This window comes from Protopterus annectens, chromosome 2.part1, assembly GCF_019279795.1.
Source record: "Protopterus annectens isolate FY-2018-M chromosome 2.part1, PAN1.0, whole genome shotgun sequence".
Classification (NCBI taxonomy): Eukaryota; Metazoa; Chordata; order Ceratodontiformes; family Protopteridae; genus Protopterus; species Protopterus annectens.
The window spans coordinates 919,751,234-919,763,693 of record NC_056729.1 but is presented as its reverse complement, the minus strand read 5'-3'; the positions used below and the strand labels follow the sequence as shown (position 1 = coordinate 919,763,693).

The following is a 12,460-nucleotide window of genomic DNA, read 5'->3' as shown; positions in this document are numbered from 1 at the left end:
TGAAGTAGTTGCACAGATTCTTGAGCTTGTAGAAAACTGGGGAAGGCAGATTGAGACTCATTCATATTGTTTCCAGGACCCAGCTGAGACTGAAAAATCTGCAGAGAAGTTAAAGATAGAATCTGCCTTACAAGAAAGGTCTTCCAGAAGACCACGTAGGCAGCGGACTAGTGAAAGTCGGGATTTGTGCCACATTGCCAATGGGATTGAAGAATGTGAGGAACAGCCACCTAAAGAAAAGAAATCAAAGTCTGCCAAGAAAAAGAAACGCTCTAGGGCTAAACAGGAGAGGGAAGCTTCACCTGTTGAATTTGCAATAGATCCTAATGAACCCACATACTGCCTTTGTAATCAGGTGTCTTATGGAGAGATGATAGGATGTGACAATGAACAGTGTCCCATTGAATGGTTCCATTTTTCATGTGTTGCACTAACATACAAACCAAAAGGGAAATGGTATTGTCCAAAATGCAGAGGAGATAACGAAAAAACTATGGACAAATGCACTGAAAAGACTAAGAAAGATAGACGGTCAAGGTAGTGACCGCTATAGACATTTTAAATTCTTGTTCTTTTGTAATATATTTCACTTATTTTGAAGCAGAGACATTGTTTTAGGAAAAAATGCATATGACTATGCAATAATTTTTAATCTATTCTATTGATGGAGTATTAAAAGTTGTTGTATTTTCAGTTTGGTGACTTTCTTGTTTTTCCCCACACACAATAACCAGTATTTGTGACAGGATATTCTTTGCTGAGAATAATTGAGTACAGGAAGCATTGGTGCCATCTACGCGTTTTCTGTCCTGAACTGTAAATGGCACTGTTGTCCCTCAATCTATATATATGTATGTTTGGATTCCCCTACAAATTTTAACCCTTGTTTTACTCCTGAAGAAGGTCTGCTTAAAAGGTAATACATCGCTGTACTGGCTGTGGTTGTCTTGAATTTTTCTAGCAAAGTTCCTCAGGAGATTGGAACTTCTAAAAATAACTACCTTTTCTTTTTCTTATGTAATTTATTAGTACGGCTTAAGGCCCATTTTCATAAGTGTTTTGTTTGTACATGGGAGAGTTGACTAATGTGACCATTGCTGAGTTTGCAAAATGAAAGTGTGCGCCCTCAGCCAAGGCCTATTATATGTGCTAGTTTCATTTTGCAACTTGTCTTTTGATGATTAAACTTTTGCTGAATTTTCAAGACCCATTTCAAGCATTCACTCTATGGACGTTCGCTCTTAAGGTTCATTTATTGCACTTTTTCTGTTTAAACCAAGCTGTTCACAAGGACCTGTTTCAGCTCTTTTGTACTGTAAGACTGCTGTAGCTTTTTTCAGGTTAGACAATTCCAAGCACTTTTCAAAGCCATTTTGATCACTTCAAACACATCCTTAGAACTCTGTATGAAGGACAGAACTGTTTTGGATACTGAAGGAGGAGGTGCTACCGTATAAAATCTTGAGTTGTTTATGCTAGTCCCTTCTGTCATAATTTTCTTTAAAAGTATTTAAAATTAGTATTTTTATTGTCTGTGAAGTAAAAATAGTATTTTACTGTTTTTGACACATGGTTTATAGCTGTTTTTTCTTGGGTATTCAAAAGAAAACCATACCAGTGCAGGTTGTTTTATTGTTTATTAAAACTGTAATAAGACAATTTGGTTGATATTATTTTATTTTTTCCCCTTTTCCAATTTTCTTTGATCTAAGAACACCGGTGCTTACTGTGCCATATCACTTTTGGAATTCCTTTTTAGAGGATTGTTTTTTTTTTCCATGTCAGAATTTCATATTCAGTCAGTTGTCTTATTTTCACATCAAGGTGGAGTTTACAGCTAGGTATGCATTTGGTGTTTCAATATATCTGCCTTGAGTAAAAGAATGAAAACAAGCAGATTGCTGTAGTAATGTGTATAATGCATATCTGAGGAATATTTTACATACTGATGTGCACTGTTGCCCTGGGGTGTAAAATGTAACATTTCATAAAGGTTTGTGAATTCAAGGAGCAGTTCCAAATCTGATGTGATTTCATTAAGGTAAGCTTTATGTTTTTTTACTTAATGGAAGTAAATTGGAAATCATATTTGGGCTTTTTAGTTAAATAGCGAAATGCATAAAGGTTTGTACTTGTTCCTTGTAATGTCTTGAGTTTGTGCCTTGTCTCCTCCTTCGTTGAACTTCATTAAGGGACACCACATCTTGCTTTGTATTTACCATTCTAGCAGAACAGCTGAGCATGGTGAAACAGTATTTTCAGCAGGAGTTGTATGAAAAACACCCTGTACTGAAGTCTTTTAAGTAGTTGTTTTTCAGTTTGCAGTCTTGCAGAACAACTGCAGATACGTCAGTCTTATGTATGTATTTGAAGCTTGATTTGCTTTTTTACTCCCCCTTTAACCTGGTGTGTTAGCTTGTATTACCTTATAACTGGATTTGGAAGCATTTGCAGTTTGTCGTAAGGAGTACTTGTGACCAAGGGCAAGTTGAAACAGTTGACAAAAACTTTACCATGCTAACTGTAAACAGGCTGTGGTGGAGCCCAAGCTGTATGACCTTGGATGACCTGATTCAGAAAACAGTGCCGTGCCAAGCAATAGGTGTAGCTTCTCTCCTACTTTAAAGTTGTAGTTTTAAATAGTTTTTTGGTGAACAGCATTACCTTTCTGCACAGCTCGGCCCACTGTTACAGGTGTCTTGTCAGTCAGTTTTGCTTACATTCGTTAATTTTATGCCATATGCAAAGCTCCCAGTGCTTCAGAACCCCAGGCCGGATGTTATTTCTCCCAAAACATGAGCAAACTAGCTTGCTCAGTGAAGGATGATTGTGTTGTGGTTTGGTATATCTCTCCAGAGTCCATAATTTAATTATTCATGAAGGCTCTAACAAGTGGCCTGTCTCTGAATGTCATGGTGTGGTTTGGGGGGGAAAAACAATGCAGTTCAGATAAAGCCATCGCAGAGCTGTAATACTGAGCTTTTGAATGTGAATTCTTGTGCTTATCACACATGCATTTGTTCAATTTTATGTATGTAAAGCTTGGTATAGGAGGGCTCATGTTAATTTCTTTAAAACTATGGGCTGTAAATGAGGGCTATTAATTTTCTTTAATGGAAGAATAATTGCTTATGTAAATTAAGACCACCACCACTAAGGGGTACTGTATCTTGGCTCACAAAGGCAGACAAAAATGTAGACCCATTTTCAAGAAATGTGCAGCATGTAGAAGAGCTGTCACCTGTACTATACGTTTCCTATTGGAGAGTTTTGCATTAATCTTTTTGCTTTATCTGTTTATACTTGAACCAGGTAAATGCTACTGTGTCCTTTCCTCTTTGTTACTTAAAAGTGAGGTGGTATTTATAGAGAACCACAAGGTTAAGTGATGCATAGTGTGTCACCTCCACTGGATTTTTATTTCTCATCTTGGAGGAAATGGCTACTTAATGGTGGTCTTCCTTCTGTCAGTATATTTTTATGAGATTATACTTTTATTTGATAAACATGCACTAGCACTAAAAATGTATAATTTTAACCAGATTTCTGTAGTTCTCTATAATTTGTTTGATCAAAAGAAAACATTTTATAAGTCTGTGTCTGCACTCTGAAAAATACATGTCAACCAAAATTGTTTGACAATTTCTGAATTCCTGTCTCCAGGATTCAAGTTGCAGCCAGACCATGCATTTTTTTTTACATCCTATCCACCAGCCATCTTTTTTTTTTTTTTTTTTTTTTTTTTTTTTTTTAGAAATGAACTAAAGTTGCTTATATTTTACATGTGTGCTTTATGTGCATCTTGGAAACCATACATTTATGTCTACATTGTCAGTATTTGGCATGGCTAAATAAGTTAGAAGTTACAGGCACAACATTTTATAAAATCCATTTGAAATGTACTGGCTAAGGCAGGCTTCCATAGTTTCCATTTTGCCTTTGTAGCATTTAATATCTGAAAATGGTATAACTTAAAATGAATGTCAACATATCCCTGTTTGACCACTGTCATGTAATTTTATCTTGCAGTTTGTGGCTAAATGTACTTGACTCTTGAATTGCATGCATTTTTTGGCTGATATTTTGGTAGCCAAGCTTACCTATCACACATTTTGCCACATTTAGTGTTTCTGTGTCATCATATTAGTCAGTTTGTATACTTGCTGTGCCATTTTGTACCTTTGCTTTATATGCTGTCAAGTTTTATCAATAGTTTATAGTGTTCATCCTTTTGTTTTAAGATTTAAATGCATCTTGATAATTGAGGTGTTTCCAGTTTAGGATGATTTTTTTTAAGTTTGCATTACTGTTTCTGAACAGTCATGGAAGATTTTCAGCTTGCCATTTTTGAGAGCCATCTATCGTTGCAGTTTTCTCTCTTGTTGGTGTTTGGATTCTGTTTGGTTTACTCTTTCCTTACATTTGTTCTCTGGTATGTTAATGACTTTTTCATTTGTTCTTAGTATTTTTTTTTTCTTATGTGAGCTGTTTGGAACTGTTTGTTTGGATATAGTCTCTTTATATTTGTCCTCTTATGTTAAGTATATTTAAAATTTGTTGGTCATTTCTTCTAAGAACTTATTTTACACTGCTCTGTCTATCTTATTTGTCCTTTGTTGACCACGTTAGTCCCACTTGGCTAGTAGCCTCCTTTCAGGGGAGACCCAAGGTGGTATTTGTATTATTAGGGGAAATTTGGCCAGGGCACTGGAGAACTTCCTTATAAAGGAGGTTTAGAGTTAACTAGCCCAGTGGTATATGCTGCTTCATTAAATTTGTATAAAGTATTAAAGTGGACAAATGAAAAAGATGAGAAATTAGTAGTAAAATTGTATAAATACAAGTATGATGCATTTTGTGGTATGGTAAAAAGACCCAAAAGAGTGTATAAATGCAGAAATATTTTTCTGGAAAATAAAAATGGATATAGACAGTAATAGAAAAGTATGGTATAAGAATGTAATGATAAAACATTACTTTGTAAAACCATGGGAAAATCTAACAGACTAAAAATTAAAGCTCTAAAAATAAGAAGCAAGTAATGTAATCAGAAAGTAGAATGTCAAGATTTAGTGGAGATGAATATTATGTTTAATGGTATGTGGATTTTAGCAAAATTAAGTAAAATGAGATGGTTATGGAAAAAGGAATTTGGGGGTCTAATAGGGATGAAAATTTAGTATGATTGTAAAGGAAATTATGAATGTGTAAATAGATTTGCATATCTGTAGATGTGTAGATTTATAAATATGTAAATATTTTATAATCTTTTTTTTTGTATATAAATAAGGGATCTTTCAGTAGGTGCCATGGGATCTTTTACACTCACCTGAGCTACGACCAACTGAAGAAGATAGGGCCTTGATGTAACATCTCAAAGTATGTCCCAGACGGGAGTGCTGCAATGCAGTGTCAGTAACTGATATACCTGGTGTGAGAATAGAACTCGCAGCCTTCTGCACCAAAGGTGAGTGTGCCACTTGTGCCACGGTTGCTGATAAGTAATGACATGATAAACGTGGTTGGTGCTCATCAGTGGATCATAGCCTTGGCATATTCCTTTACATCTGGTTAAGTTCTTGGAAGCCTTTCTGGACTAACTGAAGGAAAAATAGAAGGGGTGAAGGATAGGGGCTCTCTAAGAATTGCTGGTTCTCTGCAACTCTTGTTTTCAAGGTTGCTAAGCATTCTTTACATAGTGGTTTTGATGCTTTAGAAGTATCCAGCATGGATGGCTGCCTGTGGATCAGTAATTCGTATGCATGCTTGGTTAATGGAACAGCCCTTCCTAGAGCATTCTGAACTCCTGGATGCACCTCTGGAGAAGGGGTTTTTGTTTCAGTCTTAGACTGAAGCAGTTTTCAAAAAGCTGAAGGACAATGCTAAATCTATGCAGACTAACTTTTTTTTTTTTTTTTTTTTTTTCCCCCAAGTTCAGCCTCCACTATTTAGCAGGAATTACCCCACCAAGCCTTTATCCTTTTCCTTCCCCTCAATTCAGACAAAAAGGGAGTAGGACCTGAAGGAACAGTCAGCAGAAACATAAAAAAAATGGCAAGCTAACTAAAAAAGCCTACTGGGCTCTAGCCCGAGGAGCCTGACAGGGAGCGGCCCTGACTTTGGCACAAATTTCATTATTCCTATTCCCCCAAGTGCCACCCTAACCATTCCCTTTCCTGTCTTTTCCACTCAATCCTACCCTGCTTCTTCAAAACTAGGTGGAAGTCTTTCCCAGGTTTACAAAGAATGGACAAATGTTACTCAACAGTTGGGCTGTACACATAATCAAATCAGGCTACAAATTACAGTTTGCCTGTCTCCCAAAACTAGGAGGCATTTCTTCCGTTCCAGAAGGCCAAGTCCAGGAGACTATTACTCCAAGTAGGTCTATTGTTAGGTCTCCATTGAACCAGTCCTCTTCCTAAAAGGAAAGGAGACATAATATTACTCAAGACTGTTTCTTATTCCAAGGAAAGAATAAATCTGGAGGTCCGTCTTTAGTCTGTCATGGCTAAACTGATTCATATTAGTCCCCAACTTCTAGATGTTAACCCTACAGAATCTTCTGCCCACTCTACCCCCAAGTGCTCATGGTATCTTTAGCTAAACAATGAGTACCTCCATATTCCTACAGCAAAAACACACAGGAGTGCTCTGCACTTCAGAACAGATGGGAAGCCCTAAAAATTCTCCGCTCTTCTCTGACCTTTGGCTTGTGTAATGTGCCTGGAGTGTTTACAGTGTGTCTGCACCTAGTCATTGCCTTCTGCAGGATAAATGACATTCAGATGTACCCCTAACTGAGGCAGACTCTGTCAAAGATGTACATTCTGCGTTTCATCACAGTGACCATTTTCTCAGAACTGAAGTTTACCGTCAATTTGAACATTCATCTGATTCTATCTTACAAGCTAATGTTCCTAGAAGCCCTGCTTAACACCAGCCGTCAGATGGCCTTCCTCTCGTAGGAGGTTTCTTTATGACCAGGGTTTCCGCTCCCTCATACCTCAGACAGCCATCTTCGCAAAGGAAGTCTTGAGAGTGTTGAGGTACATGGCTTCATGTACTTTGTAAAAATAAACCATATATAGATAACGGGTAATGAAAAGAATTCAACAGTTATGAATTTTCACATTTATAAATTAATAATTCGTTTCCTCCAACAGTTGCACTTCAAATGCTTATTTGCCAATCTTCTCAGTCAACACCATACATGAATATCAGCAAGACCTAAACATTCTTTACACAAAGGTGCTGAATCAGATTTCCATATATTCCATAATCTTTTTGCTAGCTACTGCTAAAAGACTCCAAAATAATGGATATTGAGTATGATTCACTTCTCTTGGAACAGTTTACATTCATTAATATAATTTCGTATAATTTTCTAATTTTCAGACCATAATCCTTTAAAAAAAAAAAAAAAAAAATCGGTAAACCTCCTTACTACAAACTGTCTCCTGCTCCGTTTTCCTAGTGCTCCCCTGCTTGGTACCCTAGCTGCACACTCGGGGGTCCTGAGTTAATCCTGCTCCATCCTTGGCAGATTACAGATTTATTGTATTGTTTTGCACTTTACTTAACCGAGTGCTTCTGCTTTATTTTTTTTTTTTTAAAAACCTTTAAATTATTCTAAAGGTCCCTAATATTTGAAATTGCTTTGCCACGGTAGTTTATTTTGTTGTAGCATTACACTTGCAAACAGTCTTTCTTGGTGGTGTTGTTTCAAGAGGTTAGCAGTGCCCTGTGTAGACACAAACACCCAGAAAGGAAATTGTATCTGTAAAACTTCCCTTGGAACTGAAACCTGTAACTCGGTGTGGCTAACACAAAGCCATTGCATGGAGACCAGCATAGACTAGCTAGATTGCACATGAAAACAGCACTAATAACAAATCTTGGCACAATCTAACCTGATGGAGTGGCAAAACTCTGAGACCACCCAAGGAGACATCTGCATAATCCAGTCCACGACCTACAGTAGCCCTCCCAAATACAGGGCCAGACAACATTGAGATGTAAATTTCCAAATGTCTATGTAGCCAGCTTGGTAGATAATGGGCATCATAAGACAATGTAGCATTTGTCTCTGTTTACAGACAACAAAAATAGTATGTGAGGGATGCACATACACACTTCACTGGAGGCAAGACCTTGTTTGTATGACACATTTTATCAAGAGCACATGTACTACATCTACCACACACACAGCCTATGCTGTGGCACTAAAAAAGCATTCTTCCCAAACCTCAGACCTCCCAGGCCTATAATTGGGTAATTTCATATTCTCGGAAATCTTTAAAGCACTCACCAACACCTAACACCACACATACTCCTACACCTAGTGGAGCCCCAAGAGCAAAACCCAGAAGGAAGGCCAGTGCATTGCCCAGAACCCTTGTCATGGGGGATTCTATTATACGACACACAGATGCCCTTATCTGTAGTTAGGATCTTAAAGTTATGCACTCAGTCGAGTCACTATATCACAGGTACTAGTATGATTCTGTCATAGTCCATGTTAGATTTATCGACTTGAGACATATTTCCCTATTTGAAGACGAGACATTTTTGATCTCTCTGAATGTGCCTTAGTGCCAGTGCCTTGCACTGAACATTCTACCTTCACAAAGGATGATGCCACATTGTAACAAAAGATGTGACTTCAATAATTGGCTTATTTTGTGGTGTCTTTCCAGGGGGGTTCAATATTTGTCAGCATGAGTGGACATGGTTAACAGACAGTCTTGCTTTGCAAAGAGTGGTTTGCACTTTTCTATCCTAGGCCTCTGAATATTGGCTAAAACTGTATCTGATCCCTTAGAGCCTCTTTTAGGCAACACTAAATTGACAAACCTACCAACCAGGCAAATAAAACCAAAAGAAGCCTGAATGTGTTACTGCTCAATGCTAGGAGTCTTAACAGGAAACCCCACACCCTGCAAGCTCTCCTCACTCTGGAGGATATAGACATCTTTGCTGTTGGAGACCTGGTTTAAATCTACAGAGTACTCTGGCAGTGCAAGGCTTCAGTGCCTTTCACACATTTAGACCATCAGCTGCATTGACGGAGAAAAGGTGGAGTCGTCTCTGTTAGCAGCAAGCATAACTGTGTTCAGCCCCATACCCTATCCTAGTAAGCTATAGGTCACTCTGTCCCTAGAATCTTGTAGCTCATACTAGACCTACTAGAGAGAGAGCCCATTAAACCAAATAACTCTATTCATGGGAAACCTCTGTAGACTGGGAAACCTACTCTGCCTCGTACTTGGAGACGCAATGATTCCTGGACTTCAACACAAATACCCTTGATCATATGGTGCACACACCTACACCTACCAGAAGTTCAAACTTACTGGACCTGGTACTTGACCATATGGGATGGTGCTGCACCCTCACAATGTTGTATCCTCACTGGTGAGGTTGAACCACAAAGCTGTCTCCTTCGAAATAAAAACAAACTTGTTAACCCCAGCAAATCCCACAATAGCTAGGAGTTCACAACAACCTATGTGAAATTATTCAGTGAGTCCCTGTACAGCCATGTCAATGGCTGTATATATGCTGCTGTACCTATTAGAAGTAAGCCCAAAACAAATTCCACAAACAAAGCACACTGGTGAAATTCTAATCTTAATAGGTTATGTAATAACCCATTGGCCCTTTTTTTAATTATAAAGGAATTCCCAATACTATTCTAGCATGTCCAAAGGTCAGTTGTCAATCTCCTCTCCGGTCCAGCTGGTGAATCTGGGAATCTTGAGGCAATGTTACAACTGCCTCATGTACATAGACAACCCTCTCCTCCTCCCAACAAATTCCAACACATGTGAGAGATGCAACCATTTAGCCAAACTGGAGGCTAAGCTCTCTCAACTCAGTACTGGTGTAACCAGTCAGGAGGAGAAGGAAACCACACTCACTACAATTCCAGTCTCACATAGACCTACCATGACAGCAAACCAAACACATAAACGCACAAAAACATACTCGGAGGCTCTAAATAAAAATCTGCCTAAGCAGCAGAGACCGCCAAAGCAGACACCCAAGCAACCGCTACCCCAAAACAAAACACGTGCAACACATAGCTCACAAAGCCAGTGTGCCGAACAGTCACAGCCCTTAAGGCTAAACAACACACCTGATACACTTGTAATAGGTGACTTTATCATCAGGCACACTGACATCCCGCTCACCAGGCTGAACAAGGAGAAGGTCACGGTGAGCTGCCTGTCTGGCATTAGGAGCAGCCACATAACACAAGCACTCGGGTCACTCCAAGGCAAGTACAAATATGACTCTGTCATTGTCCATGCTGGTGTGAATGACCTGAGACATACCACCCTGGACTACATGAAAAGAGACATAGAGGAGCTCTCTGAGCATGTAGCCCAGGCCGGTATGACCCTGACCTTGAGTAGCATCTTACCCTCACCAAGAATGATGCCACAATATGAAGACAAGATGATCAATTTCAATAATTGGCTTAAGTATTGGTGTCATTCAAGGGGGATCCAATGCCTGTCAGCCTGGGATGACATGCTCGACAAGCCACAATGCTTTGCTAGGGACGGCTTGCACCTGTCACACCTGGGCTTTCGGCTATTGGCAAAGGCTCTTTCCACCCCATAGTGCCTTTTTTAGGCAAGGCTCAAAAGACAAACCCACCTCCATAGGTATCACAAAGGATAAGAAACTAAGAGTAATGCTACTCAATGCCAGAAGTCTAAACCTCAAGATGCATGCACTCGAAACTCTCCTTAGAATGGAGAACATCGATATCTGTGCAGTAACAGAAACCTGCTTCAAGGCTTCCGAGAGCACTCCAGCACTACCAGGTTATACCTCATACCATGTTTGTCGGCCCCAAAACTTGGACCGAACCACAAAAGGAGGGGGAGTATCAATATTCGTCAAAGATACCCACACATCCTGGTTGGTGGCACAGCACGAAGCATCAGAGACTATCCATGTGCAACTAACAGTGGGTAAAACTGCTTTCCAGTTTATAGCCTGCTACAAACCATCCTCCCAAACCCAGGAAACCCACTCTGCCTTCCTGAGAACACTGGAAAATATGAAGGTCTCTCCAAACACCATTATATTGGTTGACTTCAACTACCCAAACATAGACTGGGAGCATTACTCTAGCTCCAACACCCTAGCCCAAAGGTTCCTAGAATTTATAAACTCAAATGCTATGGAACAACTTGTTACCACTCCCACAAGAGGGGAAAACATACTGGACCTGATCATCACCAACATGGGGACTCTATGCTCCAGACAAGAAGTGTATCCCTCACTGGTAAGATCAGACCATAAACTAATCTCCCTAGATATTCACATCCCAACCCCAGCCCCTGCCCAGAAAACCACAGTGAAAAACTTCTCTAAAGCAAATTTCACACTCCTCAAAACAGAGGTGGAATCCTTCAAAGCCCCCGGGCCTGTGGAAAATATGGCCCAGACTGCAGAATCCTTTATAAACGCATTCTATGAACACCTTCAGGAATGCATGGATCATGCAATCCCAAACAAAACCAAGACCCAATCCTCCAAAGGTAGGTGCCCTGTCTGGTGGACCCCAGCCATAAACAAACTATACAATATAAGGAGGAAGCTACTACATGATAGAGCAAAATCCCAAAAAGGGAAGGCATCTCTGATCAGTATTAGCAAAAAACTACGGGCACTCATAGGCCAGCTTCGAGAGAAAAATTGCACAGGACACTAAGGATAATCACAAGGCTTTCTTTAGTTATGTTAGGAACCTGGGTGGGAATTCCCAGATATGCTCAGAATTAGTCCAAAATGACAAAAAATACACCAAACCCACAGACATTACCAACATCCTAGCTGACAGGTTCAGTGCAAACTTCTCCCCCCCCCCACCAAAAGGGCAAATATCTATCCCAGCAGAGTGCTGCCCCCCTGACATCTCAGATGCTCCGGTAAATGCCGCCCTCTCCAAAGCAAAAAACACAGCATCAATGGGACCAGACTGTGTCCTGGGCTGTGTCCTACATGAACTCCAAGAAGAACTAAACCCAAACATAAAATTACTGTTCAATCTCAGCCTTACTACAGGATATGTACCCAAAGAGTGGCGTACAGCAACAGTGGTCCCTCTTCACAAAGGTGGTGCCTCAATGTATCCTGGAAACTATCGCCCCATAAGCCTGACTAGCTTGGTCTGCAAAGCTATGGAAAGGATCATCATGGACCTCCTAAATAAAGATATTGGGGACCTACAGACACTGGATCCTACCCAGTTCAGCATTAAGGGCAGATCCTGCCTCTTAAACCTGGTCGATTTCTTTGAAACAGTTACCAAGGCCATTGACGAGGGGAAGGTGGTCCACACAGCCTACCTGGACCTCACAAAAGCCTTCGATACAATACCCCACTTGGGCATTATAGATAAGCTCACCAGCTTAAATATAAACCCCTATGTCACTAG

General features: G+C 39.8%; 1 protein-coding gene across 4 annotated transcripts in view; it reads left to right on the top strand.

Annotated features, from left to right (window-relative positions):
* Positions 1-693, top strand: part of ING2 (inhibitor of growth family member 2) — a 23,390-nt gene extending 22,697 nt beyond the window's left edge. For all 4 annotated transcript variants that reach the window (XM_044062546.1, XM_044062547.1, XM_044062550.1 and 1 more), the window contains exon 2: positions 1-693. This exon is cut by the window's left edge and continues 130 nt beyond it. In XM_044062546.1, coding sequence (XP_043918481.1) covers positions 1-541 — 541 coding nt within the window. In that variant the 3' untranslated portion in view covers positions 542-693.
* Positions 694-12,460: the final 11,767 nt, after the last annotated feature.